The 14732-nt window shown below is 43.7% G+C and overlaps 1 protein-coding gene across 1 annotated transcript in view; it reads left to right on the top strand.

The window, feature by feature from the left end:
• Positions 1–14732, top strand: part of LOC136991346 (obscurin-like) — a 153138-nt gene that overhangs the window by 30178 nt on the left and 108228 nt on the right. The window contains exons 15-24 of the mRNA XM_067292213.1: positions 88–192; positions 876–1142; positions 1776–2045; positions 3156–3422; positions 4736–5002; positions 8207–8473; positions 9412–9681; positions 10566–10832; positions 11332–11598; positions 13482–13754. Of these exons, the coding sequence (XP_067148314.1) occupies positions 88–192; positions 876–1142; positions 1776–2045; positions 3156–3422; positions 4736–5002; positions 8207–8473; positions 9412–9681; positions 10566–10832; positions 11332–11598; positions 13482–13754 (2520 nt within the window). The remainder of the gene's footprint in view (positions 1–87; positions 193–875; positions 1143–1775; positions 2046–3155; positions 3423–4735; positions 5003–8206; positions 8474–9411; positions 9682–10565; positions 10833–11331; positions 11599–13481; positions 13755–14732) is intronic.

Raw genomic sequence — 14732 nt, 5'->3', positions numbered from 1 at the left:
CGGGCAGTGCTCGAGCTCGCGGCATGCCTCGGAGGATGGCGTGGCTTCCTCAGAGGAGGATACATGTGCTTGTGTGTCTGTTCTCAGGAAAGACCTATTCGCTGACTTACATGCGTGTCCAAGTCGAGGACGCCGCAGAGATCAAATTTGTAGCGGGAAAGGCAGAATCTTGCGCCCACCTTACGGTGAAAGGTAATTGTACTTTTGATGACAATGGTGCTTAAACTGTCTCTTGTTACAAACTAAGCAATTTCCCTCACTTTTAATGGAAAGAAAATTGAGCATCACCTAGAGTTTTCAGGGAAAGAAGAACTCTTACCTACCTTTCTGCGTATGAAATATCAGCCTCACTGTTGGGGATTTCCTTTGGCTAAATAACACAGAATTTATTTTATCAGAAAGGAGATGGTGTTTTTCTACCTTTAGACATTAGGAGTCATGTTTAAACTCTGAGGGAAAACACTGCAGTTTGTCTTTCTCTTGCATTCTCTCTTTTTTATGTTTAAATAGAATACAGCATTTTTTGTGTTTAACTTAGCATAATAAAAAGAGAGAGAACAAACACTTTTAAATTAATACACTGAAGAGCAACCCAGGAAATCTGAGATCAGTCCCTGGCTTTGCTGCAGCACTGCCGTGTAATGTTGAATAAAAGTGTCTCTGCAGCTCAGCCCTCCAAGTGGTAAAACAGAGATAACAAAGACTTCCTTTCCTGAGCTCTTTACTTACTGTGTGTTAGTTCAGGGCTTGATAAAGTGGGGATTCCTGCCATCATCCAAATAACTGATCGGAAAAGAAATATTGCTAATGAGTTTTCATTTGGCAGCCTTCAGTACAACTGCACTGACTATTGCGTATTTTTTAATTCCTTTTAGAGCTACCTGTAAAAATTGTGAGGCCTTTGCGAGATAAGATTGCTCTTGAAAAGCACCGTGGATTCCTAGAGTGCCAAGTGTCTCGTGCAAGTGCCAAAGTCAGATGGTATAAGAAGGATGTTGAAATTCACCCTGGTGACAAATATGAAATTGTCAGCGATGGTGTCTATCGGAAACTCATCATCAATGATGCAGATTATGAAGATGAGGACACGTACACTTGCGATGCCTTCGATGACAAAAGCAGTGCTCACTTCTTTGTTGAAGGTAGTAAACCATTTTTTCCCTCCAGGATACATTGGAAGAAAAATTGGTTGGTCCAGAAAGCCTTCTTCACTTACCCTAAAACAGGCACTAATTAAAAGTATTTTAATTAAGTGGTGATTTTTTTTCTGAAGTCCATTGGTATTGCTTCCTTTTAGAATTATGAGAGCAGGAACATCCTGAAAAATGAATATATAGTACCTAAGAAAAGTGATGAAATTCCTGTTCCGGAGAACTTTACCAGATGTACTGGAGAAAGTCTGTTGTTCAGAGAAATGTTGCTGTAGCTAACCAAAGACTTTCTTGTTATCAACATCTGCATTTCAGTGAACTTTCTATTCCATCTTCTAATGCCTCGTGTTTGATATCAGGATAGGAAGGTGGCATTCTGTTTTACAAATAGGACGGGGAATCAGGAGATCTGGATTCTCTGGATGCTGTGTCACAGTCTTACAGTCTGATCTGTGACCAGCCCTATATGTTTCTTTATCTAAAAATGGATGTTTTAAGGCTTATTGAGGTGATAAGTGCAGTATTCAAGTGAAGTAAAGATGATATGAGCATGCAGGATGATCATGAAAGAGTCCTTTCACGACTCCTAAATCCCCTTTTTCTCTTGTTCCCTCCTTCATCCAGAGCAATCCATTAGTATTGTAAAGGAGTTGTGTGATGAGGATGTGACTGAGCCTGAAGAAGCCAGATTTGAATGTGAGATATCCATTCCATCTGTGAAACCCCCGAAATGGTCTCTGTGTGGAGAAGTCTTGCAGGCTAGCAGAAACATTATCATGCAGCAAGAAGGCACCATCCACCGGCTGGCCCTGCTGAAAACCTCTGCTGATATGACAGGCACCATTCAGTTCTCAATTGGCAAATCAAAATCCACAGCAAACCTGCTTGTCAGAGGTAATATGTCCTAGTTTGAATTAGATCATGAGAGATCCCTCCTTCTCCCAGTCCCTGGAAAATAATTGTTCAGGCTTACTGTTTAATGTGCACGCTTCACTGCTTGGGGGCTTGGAAATGTATGTATACCTGGACGATCTGCTTAGTCCCCAGCTGGTTGTTGGACGCAATGTCGGATGCTCTAAATGAGACGACAGTGTCTCAGGAGGTGTCTTAGATTAGATGATGAGTTTGATGTGCTTGGTTTTCAAATCTCTTGAGCTAAGACTAGTTGAGTCACAATAAGGTACCATAAAATTAAAGACAAAAGAAGTGCCTCAGGTAGCAGGGAATTGACTTTTGAGACTTTTGGTTGATGTTTTTTATAATATTCTAAATTGTAGCATTAAAAAATATAGAATTTGTAAGTTTATTAATACCTCTAAAATCAAATCACCGTAAAAATCAAGGAAGAAATACCTTAAAGAGTTTGCTCCTTAAAGGGAGCAATCATAATTCAGTTGAGTGCTATCTTTTTGTTCCTTGCTCTATTATTTCTAATTTTTACTCACTAAAAGTGGTTTCCGCTTTTTTTATTATTATTATTATTAACTATACCAAAGTATTCAGAGCAGATTAAATTTGCCAGGAGAGTTTCTTTTGTCCCATTTCTGAACTAGAAATGTTTGATAGCACATTTACTGAATCCATTTTGTCATTGATTTGATCTGAGACAAAGCTTAAAGTCTTTCTGTCTTCTGCTGTCACCGTGGTAAATATCTCCAGTCACCTCCTGTAGTTCTTGTTTTGATTTTAATTCATTCCTATTTGAATAAAATCCTCAATTAGAGAGAAGCTGAATAAACACAGAACGAGAACTTGACCATGCATTTGATAGTTAATATACAGTATTTTCTTATAGAAGTATCATCAGCAGCATTCCCTATAGATTATCATGTCCCTGTAGCTTCAAACTGGCCTCTCAGCAAATCAGCCCTGTGACAGGAACTTGTAGCATCATCTGAACGGTCCCAAAACAGTGGCCTTTGTATTAATTGACATGAAATAGAGATTTGAAACTTTTCTTCAGCTTGCCCTCATCCGTTCTTCTTTTCCAACCCTGCTTTGCAGATTGCAATATACAGATCACCAGGAAGATGGAAGATAAGATAGTTTTGGAACGTCGTTCAGTCATCCTATCATGTGACTTCAAGCCTTCTCCAAAGGTTGTGAAATGGTTCAAGGGCCAAACAGCCATTGAGCCCTCTGAGAAGTACAAAATCAAGCGGGAGAAGCATTCAGCAGAGCTCAAGATTCTCAAGGTGAAGCCTGAGGATGCTGGTGTGTACATGTGCAGGGCGGGAAACGCAGAGACCGAAGCCATGCTGACCGTTGAAGGTACGAGCAGTTTGCAGCAAGCAGGCTGGCCTGTTGCATGTCCTTTCTGATTTAGTATTTCACTCTACGTTTCTCTTCTTGAATTGTGGTCGATTCCCACAGTTCTCTTCTAATTTTATATGAATGTAATGTTTTAAGTGCACTGACTATTTCTGATGTGCACTGTGCTGATATTCCAAGATCCTGAAGTCCAGCACTTACCTGTCAAAGGGATTATGCGTGTGGAAAGGCAGTATTTGGGAGAGGTTTTGGCAGTAGACAGAAGTTCAGGCATCTTTCTCAAGACTTTATTTATTAGTCTCAAGGCTTTCTTTATCTCAAGATTCTTTCTCAAGACTTTATTTTCCATTTCATGCTAGGAAATAGTACACTCTGGTAATTCTAGCTAAAAATGTTCTTTTTTTTTTTTTTTTTGAGCTGCTACAGGCCTCTGGTTTTGATGCAAATGCTTGTGGTTTTCATTCAGACCACTGTAGTCATTCGCTGACCACAGTGGTATCTTTTATCACCGCTATATGTTTATTAATCCTAATGGTGTTCTGCCTCATCCTGGTATGGCAGTATTGTTTAGCCAGTTTTTGACCTCTGGAAAAGCTCTAAGGAAAGATGATCATAGTGTCACTTTCCACAAGACTTGTAGGTAAGCCTCAGCATCGTTTCCAGAAGTCCATTGAGCATCTCTTGCTAATAGTTTGGCCTAGAAGAGATTCATTCAAATGACCAAATGATTTAATATTCCCAAAGCCTCCTGAGTCAGTCGGTCCTATGAAAAACAGCATTTTTTAAATAGAGTAATTGCAAAGACAAACCTGTGGCCAGTGACTGGAAAAGAAAATAATTCAGTTCTTGTTTCTCCTTAAACCTGAGCAAATTACTTAATCTCTTTATGCTATCTACTTGTGACTGAAAACATAGTCTTCCCCTCATCCTCCGTAACTATTTCACTGGTGGCAGAGTCAGAGACAATTTAGTTATAACGTGTATATGTGCGTTCAGTGACTAGCACGCAGGGACTTGGAGCTCTGTGGGATATTTCGAGGTCACTGTAATGTTGTTAGCATTTTAGAAAGAATTATTTATTTTTAAATTAAAAAAAAAAGAACCGTTTTATGTGGAAAAGAGAATAGAGGGGGCCGGGCAGCATAGTCTTTTGTAGTGGATGCTTTTTTGCTGGACTGTGAAATGTAATGAGCTGTGATGCACAGGAGATCAGACTAGACTGTCTAATAAACTCTCAACACTATGAAATCTAGCTGTGGAAAGAGTACTGATTCACGATAACACTGATGATGGTGCATTTTGGTTTCCTACAGCCCGCAATGTCGAAATAATCAAACACCTGCAGGATGTGGAAATTGAAGAAGAGAGTTCTGCCGTCTTCTCATGCGAACTGTCCCACGATGACGAGGATGTGGAATGGTTCCTGAATGGCAACCTCCTTTATACCAACAATTTCAATGACATCAAGAGTGTTGGCAATTGCTACACGCTAACCATGAAGCAAGTCAAGCCTGAGGATGCTGGCACAGTGATGATGAAGTCAGACAAGGTGTCAGAGAGTGTGTGTCTGAAGGTGATAGGTGAGTCATGACCACGCTCCTTCTGAAAGCAAACAAGAGATGGAAGGGAGGCTATGGTGTTATTTACCATACCCATGCCGCGGTCCTGCCTCTAAGCTTCACCTCTCTGGGGCGAAGTAATAAGGGTTCAGTTGCTTTCTTCCAGTGTAAGTTTCTACTATAGCTGACGATTTTCTAAGGAAAATTGTTTTGGTGTCCTGCCAAAATTTTCCATAAATTATCATCATCCTTTTACTTGTTGTATGGACAGTTTCAAGGGCAATTTCCTTTACTTGTAGCTCTCTTCAGTAGTATATTGTCTATATAGTGTTATTACTAAAGATTTTGATTGCAAGGAGCTGGACTTCAGTGTAGCTTTAAGGGTAGCACATACCTTTCAATGCATCTGTTCCGAGTTAGATGGATTAGACAATAAGAACACACTTCGTTACTGTCCTTAATATGTCTTAGAGCTTCATCACACAGCTGAGTTACTGTGCTTTAACACATTCTCGTGCATCAGCTGAGTAAGTCATGTGAATTATTTTAGGGATGTTAAAAACTTTAGGTAGAACTCTCTTATCAGAGTTTCAGTGAATGCATTTTCTTTTGCCACACACGTGTACATGCATGCTCAAGTAATGCTCAAGTAATTCACCCTGTCCACTCAGAGAGCCCGAAGGATTTGCTCTTCCTGCTTTCTCTGATATCTGGTCAAAATTTTTGCCTCTATACACAAAGAACAAATGTCTTCTGGATCAAATATATGTTAAATTTTATAAAGGGAAGCAACAAAGCAAAGAGACGAGAGGCAAAATGTTTAAGAGAGAGTGTACAGCATGTCCTTTTATTGCCGCTGCCCACTATGGTGAATTCTGCTTCATGAAATGGCAGTGCTGGCTGTCCAGCTTTGGAAGAGCTACATCCCAATTACTTCCCTTCACGCATTTTTCTTACAACTACCTGAACCCTTTTCAGTTTTAGACTGCTGCGAGGAGAGAGGACATCCCTAATGAACCTTCTCTGCTTCTGTGGCATTATGCACGCAAGTGCTCCCAGAGCGCAGCTCCCAGAGGCAGCGAACAGATGCAGCAGTTTGCGCAGCAGTGTTTGGGCTCTGACTAGAACCTGAGGATCTTGCTGGAAGTTGTGGGCTTTCTGAGGACCCCTGAGGAACTGATTGCTGTGAAGAGGAAAGGGGAAGCTAGGCAAGGACAACTGCAGGAGGCCTTGACTTCTCCTGGGAAAAGCTCGTGGGAAAAGCTCTAGCTAGGAGTGGCTGCTGCTAATGAGCTCTCTTGGTTGCCCCTGACCAGAGGGAGTTGGGGCCTTTGGTCCCGGTGGCCCTTGATTAGGGCGGTCAAGCACCCTCTCAGCTAGTGCTAGGGAGAGGCCTATATAAGAGCCAGGCCTAAAGCACAGCTCCCAGAGCGCAGTGAACAGAGGCAGCAAAGAGACGCAGCAGTTTGCGCAGAAGGGACGCGCGAAGGTACCTTCGTTTCTGTTCCCTGTGGTGTACGCTTCCTCAAGTATGGTCGTGACACGCCGCACAGCGCGTTCCCCAGCGGCTGTTGGAGTTGCTGTGTCAGAGGCTGGGACCCAGACTGACCCTCTGACGGCAGATGCAGCCCTCCAGGTCTCAGGCCGCAGGGAGTGCTTGGGGCCTCTCCGGGAGGCCTGGGCTGGCAGCCAGCTCTCCTGCAGGAGGTGTGCTGCTGTTGGCGAGCTGTGTCGTCAGCTAAGGGAGTTACGGGAGGAGGTCAGTAGGCTGCGCAGCATCCGGGAAGCGGAGCAAGAGATAGACAGGGTATTCTCGGAGACTGTGCAGCTTCGGGAGTCCCAACCCCCTGCAGCAGCGGAGTTGCCAGAGGGCTCTGTGCCGTGTGAAACGGTACATCATAACATCATAGAAGAAGGCTGGAAACTGGTCACTGCTCATGGGAGGAGAAAGGCTCCTACTCCTCCCGAAGACTTGCAGCTGAAGAACAGGTTTAGTGCCCTCCAGGATGAGGAGGAGATGGGCATGGCTGCCAGGGAAGTACCTGGGACAACAGACCCTGTGCCTTGCCGGAACGCCCGGAAGAAGCGGCGGGTGATTGGTGGACACCAGGTTAACCATGAGGCAGCAACGTGCCATTGTGGCCAAGAAGGCCAATGGTATCCTGGGCTGCATCAGGAAGAGTGTTGCCAGCAGGTCGAGGGAGGTGATCCTGCCCCTCTGCTCAGCCCTGGTGAGGCCACACCTGGAGTGCTGTGTCCAGTTCTGGGCTCCCCAGTACAAGAGGGATGTGGCACTACTGGAGCAAGTGCAGCGAAGGGCTACAAAGATGATTAGGGGACTGGAGCATCTCTCTTATGAGGAAAGGCTGAGAGAGCTGGGCCTGTTCAGCCTGGAGAAGAGAAGGCTGAGAGGAGATCTTATCAATGTGTACAAGTATCTGAAGGGAGGGTGTCGAGAGGATGGGACCAGACTCTTTTCAGTGGTGCCCAGCGACAGGACGCGAGGCAACGGGCACAAACTGAAACACAGGCGGTTCCATCTGAACATGAGGAAAAACTTCTTCACTGTGAGGGTGACAGAGCACTAGACCAGGTTGCCCGGAGAGGTTGTGGAGTCTCCTTCTCTGGAAATATTCAAAACGCGCCTGGATGCGATCCTGTGCAACGTGCTCTAGGTGACCCTGCTTGAGCAGGGGGGTTGGACTAGATGATCTCCAGAGGTCCCTTCCAACCTCGGCGATTCTGTGCTTCCTTAAACCTAGTCTGTCTTGTTGAGTATCTGTGCCTCAGAAGTATGAAGTTGTCCCTCTGGCCTTCGCTAAGACTCTTCATGCTTGCCCTCGGCCCTATTCTCTGTGACTACATCTCCCATGGGATGCCAAGACCCTGTATCTGAGAGATGCTGCAACGTAGAGAAAAAAGGAGTCCTCGCAGTCTCATAGCTGCACAGTCATAAATTACAGCACTGCACCACGATTACAGTGCTGAATATCGCTCCCACTCCATGGCCATGCAGGAGGCCTTTCCTGATCCCTGTATCCTCCCATTAATGAATTCTGCTTTCCCCCAAACTCATTCAAATCATGAGGTATGAGAGGTCCTGTACTGGTGTCATCTGCTCTGGTAGGAGTTTACTTAAGCCCTCTTTAAATGCCTGGTAGCAGCTGAAAACGTCTCAACTTAAATATCCTGATTGTTCTCTATTTTGTTCCTGTTAACCTTCAGAGAAGCCTGCTGTCTTCATGAAGTCCTTGGACGATGTTTTTGGTGAGGAGCGAGGTGTGGTTAAACTGGAATGTGAAGTCTCCAAAGAGAAGGTCAAACCCGTTTGGAAAAAGGATGGTGTGGAGCTCACTTCTAGCAACAAATATGAGCAGACGCAGTCTGGGAAGACCCTGTGCCTCCTTATCTGTGACCTCGAAAAGACAGATGCAGGTTTATACACGTGTGATATTGGCACTGATGTTGCCAAGTCAAAGGTTGGCGTTCAGGGTGAGTACTGTAGTCAATGGTGGCCAGTCGAGGGGCGCTGGGAATACGTATGGGTTTGGTCACTTTGTCTCACGCCTATTCTTCCATGAGCCTCAAGGGTCTCCACTGTAAACCGGTGTTGCCAGAATTATTATACAACACAATGACGTCTGAACACCCCTTGTTATTCTTCTTTTGTAAGTGTGCCTGGTGTTTTAATGAAAATCACTGGACATATCAAGAACATGCCAATTACGTTTCTTTCCTGAACACCCCTAAAATGGAGAAATGCTCCCAAGAAGAGCTACTAATTTCTTAAAATAAAAGAACCTTGTGTTTCACATGTTTCAGCTATTAGTTCAGTCAGTTGTGGGAATGTAAAAGTTAGAACATTGTCTGTTAAAGACCCGAATAATTCCTCCGGTCCTTTAATCCTTGTGGCTGCCTGTTGGAAGGAGGAGTGTTCAAGGCTTTCAAACTCCTGTTTGGTATTTTTTGAATTCCAGTTTTGAATTCCAGTCCATTTTGAACACCAGGAGGGGTTGGACAGTGAGAAAATAACAAACACAAACATCCCATTTCTCGGATCAGCATGGGCAAAAGCCTTTGTTTCACACAGCATCCCAAAGGCTTCCTAGGTCTGATAGCTTTTCCCCTCTCTAGCCTATTGAATCTTGACTCTGTTCCCCGGAGCAGGCTGTTCTCCACACAGTCATTCCAGAGTGAAGCCAGGAGATTCACATGGTTCTTTTCCTATAGCCTTGCGGTGACTCTGAGGGGAAAGTGTCGGAAAAACTCTTCCCCACGTCAAATGCATCAGTAAGGAATGCAGTGCTGTCCTGCAAATCCTGTAGATAAACGAGCCAGATGAGCTAAAAATGATAACACCACTACTCATGTCAGTCTTTAAAGCCTTTTCTCGTTATAATCATTGTATTAACCTACTTTTTGCCTTCCAGAATTAAACATTGGCATAACCAAACGGCTGAAGAATACTGAAATCCAGGAGGGAGAAGATTGCACTTTTGAGTGTATTTTGTCCCATGAAAGCATCGATGACTTCCACTGGACACTGAATGGGAGCAAAGTGGCAAGCGGTGGGCAATTTGAAGTATTTAACATGGGTCGGAAATATACACTCAATATCAAAAGTGCGACTGTTGCTGATACTGGAGAAGTCATTTTCACTGCCCGTGGTCTAACCTCCAAGGCCTCTCTGGTTGTGAAAGGTAATGAGATCAAACTGATTATGGGGTCTGAGTGTTTTCTTTTCATAGCGTATCTCAGTAAACCATGAGGGCAAACTCCTGACGTGATGGAAGTGAACAGCAACCTTCCCTGTGAGCCCAGAGGCACTGAGAATTTCCCTGAAAAACAAGCGAAAGGCTGAAACTTTTTATAGATGTTTGAAGAGTTGCAGAATGCATTGATTAGTGTTGCAAGTGCACTTCTCTCTACCTCTAGCTCCATTAATAATGGACCAAGAATGATCTGTTCAAATAACTGTAAATGCAAATATCCTTTAAGTCTAAGCTGAAGGGATGGTCTTCATCATATCTAACTGTACACACAGCTGCTACCTAGAATGTGTGCATCTGAAATAGTCCCCCAAGGCTCCCTGGGTAGCCAGCAGAGAGAAGAAATGGGTAGCTTTCGGACATGGTTCCTCTGCCACAGTTGGACATATTTAGGACAGAATGAACTGTTGCCTGAACACCATTGCCTGTACTGAGTAGATCACTGCTGGCTATAAAGGGGACCTGGAGTGGTTGCCTCCACAACATATCTCCATACGGTTGATGTCTGCATTTGGTGAGGTAAATCGCACCCTAAATGCACATGCCAGTAAAGACAAAATGACAGCCTCTGATGTGAATGCCATCCAGACAAGTCTGCAATTCCTGTAAATGATCACTACTGTTCACTGAGAGCCCATAACTGCAATGAATGTGCACTAAACAAGAACGCTTCTATTTCCCTCTGTTCCCATCATAACCTGAATCATTCATTGGGCAACATGAAAATTTATTGTATATTTTAGTTGAAAAAACAACAAAACTCCCTATATTGATCATGATTGTAGATTTTTATTCAGGACTCTTTTCTCCTTCAGAAAAACCTACAGAGGTTACAAAACAACTGGAGGATAAAACAGCAGCAGCAGGGCAGGACATCTGCCTGAGCTGCGAATTGTCAAAACCCGATGCAAGCATTCGGTGGTACAAGGATGGCAAAGCAATCCGAAAAAGCCAGAAATACGACTTGCAGCAAGAGGGAACACAAGCCGTTCTGATCATCCATGACTCCACAGTCAAGGACAGCGGGGAGTACACCTGTGAGACAGAGGTCTCCAAAACGAAAGCCAGGATCACGGTGCAAGGTCAGCAGAAGGGCACGCAGGGGCTGGAAAGTATAAAAGTTGGGGTAAAAATTTGCAACCTGCGGGAGATGTTCTTCTCTCCTGTTTCCCTAAACAGGACCAAATTTGGTTTTCAAAGATTTCTATGGATTAAAATTTTTTTAAAAATTCTGCAAAAAAACCTTCTAGGTCCTGAAGAATCTTTTGCATTAATTGATGAGCTAATCAAAAATGTCAATTTGTATTAATTTTTTTTGAATATGGGCATCAAACATTATATGCAGCTTGCCAGATGAGATCTCACGATCACCTGTACAATGTCATTAAGCTTTCCAGATATCTGATAATATTTTACCTGGTACATCCTATGGCAGGAAGTGGGCTTGGTGATCTTCTGAGATCCTTTCCATCTCTGTTTTCTGTGATTCTACTAGTTGGGGACAGAGGAGAGTCAAGATTGCGCTGTTTATGCTGAGGACTTGTTGGGTAACAAATTCTCTCTTTTATTTTCTTCCTGCAGAAAAACCCAATTACTTTGTCAAGGAACTTTCAGATCTGAAAGTCAATGAAAATGGAGTTGCAGTTTTTGTGTGCCAGAGTGAGAAAGCCGCATCCTCTGTGGTCTGGAGGAAAGGCATAGCAGAACTCAGGGCAAGCAGGAAATACGAGATCACCCAGAAAGGCAAACTCCTGCAGCTGACCATAAATAACTTGGAGAAAAATGACAATGACACTTACACCTGCGACATTGGGGATGCCCAGTCCAGAGCGAAGCTAGTCGTACAAGGTAAAATGGGAGGAACATGACTATACAGCCTGTTTCTCCAGCAGGAAGTGTTACCTTGGTGGAACTTGTACATTTATGCCAGATCTCTGAAACTCCAGCAGTCTGGTCTCACCAGCAGCTCTGTGCATGACCTGTGTTGACAGACATGCGGAGGGCAAAACACCCTGGGAGGGAAGGAACTATACAAACTAGCCCAGTGCTTCTGGGTGGCTGCATGGCCAGATGTCTAAGTGCTGCCACCTATGCGTAGGCAGATCTATTTCTCAGCGTACGGCCACTGATTCCTGGCTATATCTGACTCATGGTGTGTATATACAGTGCAGGACGTATGGGCAAAATCTTAGCAACACTGAGAACTGCACTTGCAGAGCAACCTGTTGATCTGAAGCGTTTACACTGGGAATACTTTAGGTCTGATTTAAAAAACAAAATGCTGATGTGAGGAGGTGCTGGTGTTTCTTTCTGGATATATGATTCATAAGATTCGTGGTGCCTGCTGCTGGACAAGGGAAAACTTATTCTGCCTCTAGGCTTTTTTCTCCATGTCTCTTGATGCCCCTTTCCAGTAGTGGCCTCTCAAAGACGATGAGTAGATGAGTGGTCCGGTGCTCGTTGTATGTTTTTAGCATCCCTCTGTGCCTTAGAGGCGAATTGCAGCCTCCACCTGAAAAGCACAGCCCAAGCAGGTTTTGTTTGATGTTACATGCAGCAAACAAACTGAGGAAGGGGTGAGGTGGCCAGTGCAGATGGCAGGGCAGTACGTACAGGGAATAAATGAAGTTTGGTTGTTACTGCTTCTCACAGTCCACTCGTCACAGCCCCATTTGGGAGAAACTCTTGAGATGAGATAGATGAAGCAATGAAGAGAATAGGAGGAACAATCTGAGAACAGTCACACGGAGCTGCAGTGGCAGTGTGCTGTGAAGTTATTAAAGACTTGGGGGTTAAGGCTGAGTCCTGCACCTCTGACCATCTGCCACTGCAGCTTTGAGAAGCAAGGAGGTGTGCTTAATCCCCCTTGTTGCCTCAGGATTTGAGCCGTCTGAATTTGGTTTGAGGTTTCTGACACTTACTTTTTTGAGTGAAAAAACCACTCATCTCTGTCACAGAGCTCAAGATTATTTGGCTCGAAGAGGTAACATGTAAAATAAACATAAGTCATGAAGAATATGGCAGCATCGTACTTACGGTTCAGTAAAAACTCCGTCTACTGGTTTTGTAACTAGGAGCAGCATTAGGTATGTCTTTGTGTACAGTGATAACCTTTTATATGTACACACACCCACACACATTATATATATGTATATATATACACACATACACACAGTTTTTCAGGGCTGTTTTGTATTTCCTTTTATTAAAGCTGCACCCAGACAGACGCTCCATTTCCCACTGTGTTTGTGTTCGGGCTGAGCTCAAAGAAGTGGGGAGCTGAGTGGTCATATCCCATAGAGAGAAAGCTATATTTGCTCCAGAAAAATACAATAAGCAGAGGTAGTTCTCATAGGCTCACTGATGTCTAGGACACAGTGGCACTCAGAGCTTCACTTTGTCCCTGTTCCAGGTAGTTCCTTTAGGAGAAAGGTTATAATACTGGGTTTACAATGTACTGAGTACTTGTTCTACTATACGTGTTTTATTATTTTGAAGTTGTCTTCATCCTATTTTGGTGTGTGTCCTGTAAATATGTATATTATCTTCCTGTGAATAATTGTTTTGTTCAGTAACAAGAGAGTTATATTTCAGACTTCTTTATCATGATTCTGTTGTTGTTGTTGTTGTTGTTATGAAATACTCGTGCAAGAAGTCTTGGAATTTTCCGTACCAATTTTCATGCTAGAAGCTGGAGATTCCAGTAATAGATGTATCTATGTTCCTTTCAGGCCAGAAAGTGCTAATAACAGAAGACCTGGAAGATGTCAATGTGTTAGAAGGAGAATCTGCCGTGTTCAAATGCAGAATCTCTCCTGTAGACTATAGCAAAGTGCAGTGGTTTTTGGATAAAACCCCACTCCATACCAATGAACTTAATGACATCCAGTCTCAGCCTGGTGGATATCACTTGCTAACCTTGAAAAAACTCTCACTGAAGGACTCGGGGGTCATTACTTTTGAAGCTGGTGATACGAAAACATCCGCCAGTTTGGTTGTTAAAGGTAATTCAAGCATCAAAACTGCAGGAGAGTTTAGAATAAGTAGAAATAACTGCTAGATAATGTGGATAGGTGAAAAAAAGAGCAAAAATGCTACAAATTAGGCCTCATCGTATGTTTACCTGTGTATGTTCAAGAATAGTGTTAGGTGTATAATAAAGCTAGAGTTAGGGAATTAATGTTTTGTAATCCTGGAGAACTGCCAGTGTGTTTGTTGGACCTTAGATGGGAATATTATAGTATGGGGATGGTTCACTGCATACCTCCGCTGGTTTTCCTTGAGCAGAGATAGGATGGCACGGCGATGGTCAGGGAGAAGACTTGCGCGTTCATAAGCCTGTACTAGAAGACAGCAGAAGACAGCAAGAAACTGTTCTTTCTTTTCACGACCTCAGTAGAGGTTTCTTCCTCCTTCCTCTTCCACAATAAGTGCCTGCTCTACACTAACTCATCTTAAAGCCTGGAATCCCAGGCTGGGATAGAGCCTGAATGGGAATCTCCACCGGGACCCTTTCACTGGCAGCTCTGCTTTCCTCTCTGTGTCTGTTCTGTGCTGGTTTTTAAGCTTGTCCTTCATGTCTGTTAAAAATATGTTGTTGGTTCTCATAATGAGAAATTAGTACCACTGGTCGTGTCAGAAGATGCTTTGTCGTTTCTTTGTGTCCTCCGTGTTATGCATGAGATCGCCTCGGTAAGGTTTTGCAGCTTTTTGTGTCTGTGGTCCAGTTCCAACCAGCAATCCGCAACTCAGTTCAGTGTCTCCCATCCCTGACCAACTTCTGAGAATTGTATCACCAGGAGCTTCTCCAGAAGTTGGTTCGCTGATGGCACTGACCTTTGTTGTTCTGTGTCTTCTCTGCCTCGCTCCATGGATCTGGCTGTCATCCCGGAATGATATGTGGAAGCTGAAGGAGGAAATTTTCTCTTAACGCCTGGGCCCTGGCAGAGTCTCTGCGTTATATTACACCATTTCTGTTTTCC

This window comes from Apteryx mantelli, chromosome 2, assembly GCF_036417845.1.
Source record: "Apteryx mantelli isolate bAptMan1 chromosome 2, bAptMan1.hap1, whole genome shotgun sequence".
In the NCBI taxonomy this organism is placed as follows: Eukaryota; Metazoa; Chordata; class Aves; order Apterygiformes; family Apterygidae; genus Apteryx; species Apteryx mantelli.
This window is presented reverse-complemented; position numbering and strand designations above follow the sequence as displayed.